At 34.7% G+C, this 5,841-nt stretch overlaps 1 protein-coding gene across 2 annotated transcripts; it reads left to right on the forward strand.

The window, feature by feature from the left end:
- The first annotated feature begins 136 nt into the window (after positions 1-136).
- LOC123312214 (uncharacterized protein C05D11.1-like) lies at positions 137-4,858 on the forward strand. Of its 2 annotated transcripts, none has more exons than XM_044896523.1 (14): positions 137-256; positions 581-797; positions 850-1,091; positions 1,208-1,417; positions 1,495-1,617; positions 1,699-1,953; positions 2,045-2,311; positions 2,397-2,822; positions 3,001-3,418; positions 3,477-3,711; positions 3,804-3,987; positions 4,040-4,341; positions 4,430-4,582; positions 4,645-4,858. In XM_044896523.1, exons 2-14 carry the CDS (start codon positions 626-628, stop codon positions 4,712-4,714), a joined length of 3,057 nt encoding a protein of 1,018 aa, XP_044752458.1. In that variant the 5' UTR covers positions 137-256; positions 581-625; the 3' UTR covers positions 4,715-4,858. The 2 variants fall into 2 exon arrangements, with proteins under 2 accessions (XP_044752458.1, XP_044752460.1); XM_044896525.1 differs by having other exon boundaries at positions 161-235.
- The last annotated feature ends 983 nt before the right edge of the window (positions 4,859-5,841 follow it).

Consider the following 5,841-nt stretch of genomic DNA (forward strand, 5'->3'; position numbering starts at 1 on the left):
ACTAAAGACATCTTCACAATGCAAAATATATTCTGAGGCCTCTTTCAAACCACAAAAACAGCCTTCCTCCGGCGGGATTCGAACCCCTTACTGTCGGTAACCCGATCTACCCCTTTTATGGTGTTTTTATTGGATTTGATTACCAGCATTGTTTACACTAGATACGTCAAGTGTCAACCTCTTCGCACGAATACGAATACAAATATCATCATTCATCAGGAATTTAACAATAATTGTAATTGAAATTTACTTATTGGTAAGCCACATTTCCACACAAAAATTCTTACCTAATAAATCTAACGCTTAATCAACTTTTCACACTTCATACATTCAATGAAAAACAGCATATGTCTAGTGGAAAGCCTAGTTTTTCATGGTTAATTTGCAGTTTCATTATCTCCGGTAGAAAAAAGTTTCATCCACAATATTCCTGCAGATAATGGATGAGTAACCAAATTTATGCGAATTAAGAAAACAGTTTTTGGGTGGAGAGAAAAGTTTTTAACGGAAATTTCGTTTGCGAATTTTTTTTTTATTGACTTCCTCTTACTAGACCAATTCTCATATTGCTTTCTTTCAGCAAATTGCAGTTTGAACATACTAGTGTATTAGATATTTTTGAAAAATGCCACCGGTTGACAAGACCCCAAATGTTATTTCGAGCTCCTTTCAATTAGTGTACTCCACGAAGGCCTATAATAAGATTCCTATATTCGAATATGAATCAACCACAACAGGCCTAACTGTTGTTATTGCTGAGGTTGATGGACCAATTGTCAATGGATTTTTCTGCATTGGTGAGTTTCATAAGTTCGTTTGATACATTTTAAGTAACTCCCTTTTATTCAGCTACTGAAGCATTCGATGATGATGGTTTACCGCATACCCTAGAACATCTCATATTTTTGGGTAGTGAAGAATATCCATACAAAGGTGTTCTAGATCTCTTAGCTAATAGGTGCTTTGCTTCCGGCACTAATGCTTGGACTGATGTTGATCACACATGTTATACTATGGAAACCGCAGGAAGTCAAGGATTCTTAGCTCTCATGCCTATATATTTGGAACATATTCTTTATCCTACTTTGACTGTGAGTTTGAAATATTTTGAATGATTCTGAGATTATTCAAATCACCATAAAGCACATTGAAATCACTAACAAATCTTGTTAAGATTGGTCTGTAGTTTATATTTATAATGATTTAGGATGCAGGATTCATAACAGAAGTCCATCATATCACACCAACTGGTGAAGATGCTGGTGTGGTTTACTGTGAAATGCAGGGTCGTGAAAACTCTGCTGAATCCAGACTTCATTTAACATTATCTCGTCTTATGTATCCAGGAAAATGTGGTTACTCATCGGAGACAGGTGGAATAATGCAAAATTTAAGAGAGTCAACATCAAATGAGAAGGTTAATTTCAACTTCTGTCATACACAGAATTCAATTGATTCAGTTTTTAACAATTCTAATTGACTTTATAATTTTAGATAAAAAATTATCACAAAGAACTTTACCGCCCGGAAAACTTAAAAATAATTATAACAGGTCGTGTTGAACATGAGATAATATTCAAATCTTTATCGAAGCTCGAGGAGAAAATTGTATCGAAGGTAAGTTGAAAATGTTTTACACCTTGTTCTATTTGAAGAAAATATTTTTACTCCACATATCTGCATATAAATATTTTAAAGGGAAATTTAGGTCCATTTCAAAGACCCTGGCAATCACCAGTTCCTCCATTGGAAAAATCTACAGACATTGAGGTTAAGTATCCTGCTGACGATGAAAGTAACGGGTTATTCTGTATAGCGTGGAGGGGTGCATCCACTGTGAAGGATCAATATACTGTTACTGCCACATCTTTGATGTTGAAGTATTTATCAGACTTTTCTGTGTCGCCCTTACAGAAAGAATTGGTTGAAATTGAAGATCCTTACGCTAGTGAAGTAAGTTCACACTGAAATACAAACCTTTTGTATACTGAATGAATCAAAATTGATAGATCTGTTTGATATTATCAATTATTTTTTTTTACAGATAACTTATAATTTGTATCAAAACTCTGAAACATGTAATTACTTAACTTTCCAAGATGTACCAGTTACTAAATTGGAGGAAATTAAATCGAAGCTATTTTCGATATTAAGTAAAATTGTGGAAAACGAAGATATAAATATGGAAAGAATAGAGAGTATTATTAAGAGACATAGGTTAGAATGCACCAGTTACTTAGAATGTGACCCTCACAGCACTGTTGCATTTTTAATTATCGGTCATGTACTTTACGGAAATACAAAAGAAGATGTGAGTTCTGGCAAGATAAAAAACCAAAAACATTCACTCATTTTGATTAAACTAATACTGCTCATACAGGTTATTTTGATTTCAGTTGGAACAAAGAGTAAATCCTTTGATGGACTTGGATTCCCTAAGAAGAGAACCCAAATCCTTTTGGGTGTCCCTTTTAAGGAAATATTTCCTCGATAACAAATTTATAGCAATCCGTTGCAAACCCAGCAAAGAGGAGAAACAGAAAATGGCTCAAGAAGAAAAGGAAAGGATAGCCAAACAGATTGAATCGTTGGGTCCGGAAGGTTTGGAGATTAAAAAGAAGGAATTGGAGAAAGCCGTGGAATTTAACGAACGTGAACCACTGGAAGAAATGTTAGTTTCCTTACCTATACCAGAAATGAATTCTATCCATTATCACAACATTGTGAGATTAAGGACTGATTCAAATTCAAAAAGGACTCTCGATCTATCTGAAACTCCTGTTTTCACGTTCTTCGATGATGTGAACTCTAATTTTGTTTATGTGAGTACTGAAAATTTTGAAAACTCTTATTACATATTTAATTTCGATTTGTTTATGAAGCAGAATACCTTTTGATTTTCAATTTGGATGCTTTACAGAAAAAGAACAATTATGGAAATAGCCCAATAAATCGTACCACTGTTATCTTAGGTTTTCATTATATGAAGAATTTTTTCAGATATATGCTCTTTTAGACACCAAGAATATACAGCCTGATACAAGAAATTTCCTACCTCTGTTCTTTGAAACTCTTCTGGAATTACCCATAATGAAAGAGGGCCAGCTAATACCTTATGAGAAGGTAGTAGCTGAATTATATAACGACACTGTTCAGAATTCGGCTCATTTGGGGTCCACAAAAAGGGGATTATTCAAATGTGGTTCAAACTCCACCACTGCTGTTGTTATGCTACAAGTTGAATGTAGCAACTTCCAAAAAGGTTTGGAATGGTTGAAGGATATCTTGTATAATACTGTCTTTACAGCGGATCGTTTGAAAGTTACTGCAAAGAAAATGCTGAATTCTGTGGCTCAGGCCAAGAGGAGTGGAAGCGACATGGTTTCTTATGCAATGAAAGCTTTGTGTTTTTCTGAAGGTAAAATCTTTATTGTATGAGAGCTCCAGTTGGAAGTAATTATAAAATAATTTCCCAGACAGCAACATACTGAGGAATGGAGTGTTAAACCAGAATAAGTTCCTCTCGAATTTGGTAGATGAGCTTGACGGGCCTAAAGCTGATGAAATTGTCAAGAAATTCTGTGAAATCAAGAAATTGTTGTCTGAATATAAAAATTTCTCCTTGTATCTGGCAGGTAATTTGAGGAGTCTTCCTAATCCGTCTCAGATTATAAAAGAAACATTTGTTCCTGGTTCTGAACCACCAAAATGGTTAGTGCAACATTCAACGTTTTTTCCTAAAATAAATGATGAATTTATTATTTATTCAGCAATAGAATAGAAGATTGAAATAATTTTTTTAGCCTAACATATACTCGTGATTATGAACTGATAGAGACAGGGGAAAGAAATATTACTGGATGCATTATTGGAATGGGATGTTTGGAATCATCGTTCTTCATACAATCTGCAAGGACTATCACCGACCCAGAGGATCCTGATGTACCAGCTTTGAATCTATTTCTTCAGTACTTAACTCAGGCTGAGGTAGGGGTTTGTTTCAAGAAATGTTCAATCTGTATGAATATATTTCTTTTAGGGCCCAATTTGGAAGCAAGTCAGAGGAAAGGGATTTGCATATGGCTATTCGATGGTGGCCAAATATCACGAAGGTTTCATTTACTTAACTTTCCACAGAGCCACAAATGTCGTTGGTGCTTATAAAGAAACTCACCAAATAGTTACGAAACAGATTACCTCTAAGCAATGGGACGAAACTTTATTAGATGCCGCAAAGAATTCTCTGATGTTTGAAGTCATAGCACAGGAGAAAACCATTGGAGATGTTGTATATTTATCAGTTAGCTCCTATTTGCATGGAGTGGACTACAATTATAATAGGTAAATCACATTATTTATCTGTTTGTTATACTTACAAATACTGAGATATGTTTTAATATTATCGACATACCCTTGATTATTTTCCTAGGAATCTGATAAACTCTATAAAGAAGGTCACAGTAGATGACCTGAATAGAGTGGGCGAGAAGTACGTGGCACCACTGTTTGAAAGCAGCAAGGTGAACACCGCTGTTGTTACTGATCCATCTAGAATAGAAGAGATCCAGAATGGACTTAAAGAGTAAGATAAAAATCCTAAACCAATAATATTTTACAAATTATTATATTTTTTGTCCCTTTTAGGTTCGGGCTTGATTTGAAGGTGTATCAATCGTTAGAAGACAGTTTCCTGAATGAAAAATGTTCTAAATAAGTAGAAATGGTGGATAAGTTTAAATTTCAAGTTGGAGAAGAAGTTTGCATTATTTTATATTAACATTTGTACAGAAATGCCATTATGCTGTTCATTGTTGTATCGAAGCCTTATAACCATGAAGATTAAAATTTTTATATGTTGCTTGATTGTATTTATTTGTGAACTAGTGAGGCTAGTTTTCACACCTACTAATTTCTTCCTTATATTTTAAGAAATGAGTGGGGCCAATACGAAAATTACCGTGTACAAACAGATAAACAAAAATTTCAAAAAGAGTTGATTCTGTTGAGATGATGTCCAAATAACCCAAAAAAGTCAGATACTTGAAAATTACTGACGGAAACTCTAATTTAATCTATTACTAGTGGAGTTAGTATAGAAGAAACGATAGTTATAGGTATTTTATATCAAAAAACATCTTAAAGAATTTCAAATATTAAATGATGCACCCTCCCATGTCACTCCAGGAACCGCCACTGATGCTGGTGAAAAATGGGTCACAAGCCCATGTCACATGTCATAAGCTCCCTGTTCAGCCTGGTGGAGGCAACGCAAATATAAGAAGACCTACTCTGCCATAAAGTAAATCAACTGATGCTAACATAAACATACGATTGTACCTATTTTTGGTCTTAATTTGAGCTGAGGATTTTTTTTAAATACTCTAAGCTCCAATATTGTCTTTTCTTTTTTATGAGATTCAGAACCTCACTGTAGAGGTTTCACCAGGTCCAATCACTAATATAAGAATTATTAATTATATAAAAAAACGTTCATCTCAACTTTGGTCTCCAGTTTTTTTTTTTGCAATGTTCCAGATTCGGAGAATATGGAAACGCAATCATTGAAAAACTCTCTCCATCGTCAAATTATCGCATCATTAGACCTGATTCGCAGAATCGTCAATTCCATCGAGACCACGCTCATTAGAAAGCGAAAACAGCACCGGTTATCAACTTCAAATAATTGACGCACAAAATCTGAACCATATATCCAACGGGCGTAATGGAAATTTCTCCCATAATCTTGCAACCACGATAAGGGTCTCCTAAATTATCCCCCAGAAGATCCAGTAATGAAAGGAGTACAAACACCGTCGAAAAGAACATGCTGGAGGGGTTTGA

The sequence above is a fragment of the Coccinella septempunctata genome, chromosome 4 (genome assembly GCF_907165205.1).
Source record: "Coccinella septempunctata chromosome 4, icCocSept1.1, whole genome shotgun sequence".
NCBI classification, from domain to species: Eukaryota; Metazoa; Arthropoda; class Insecta; order Coleoptera; family Coccinellidae; genus Coccinella; species Coccinella septempunctata.

Bases quoted from the DNA above. Each gene is read 5' to 3' on its own strand.
- LOC123312214 (XM_044896523.1), top strand. From the start codon at position 626: ATGCCACCGGTTGACAAGACCCCAAATGTTATTTCGAGCTCCTTTCAA. The intron at 2,823-3,000 runs GTGAGTACTGAA...GAATTTTTTCAG, and splicing joins TGAACTCTAATTTTGTTTAT to ATATATGCTCTTTTAGACAC. The intron at 3,419-3,476 runs GTAAAATCTTTA...ATAATTTCCCAG, and splicing joins AGCTTTGTGTTTTTCTGAAG to ACAGCAACATACTGAGGAAT.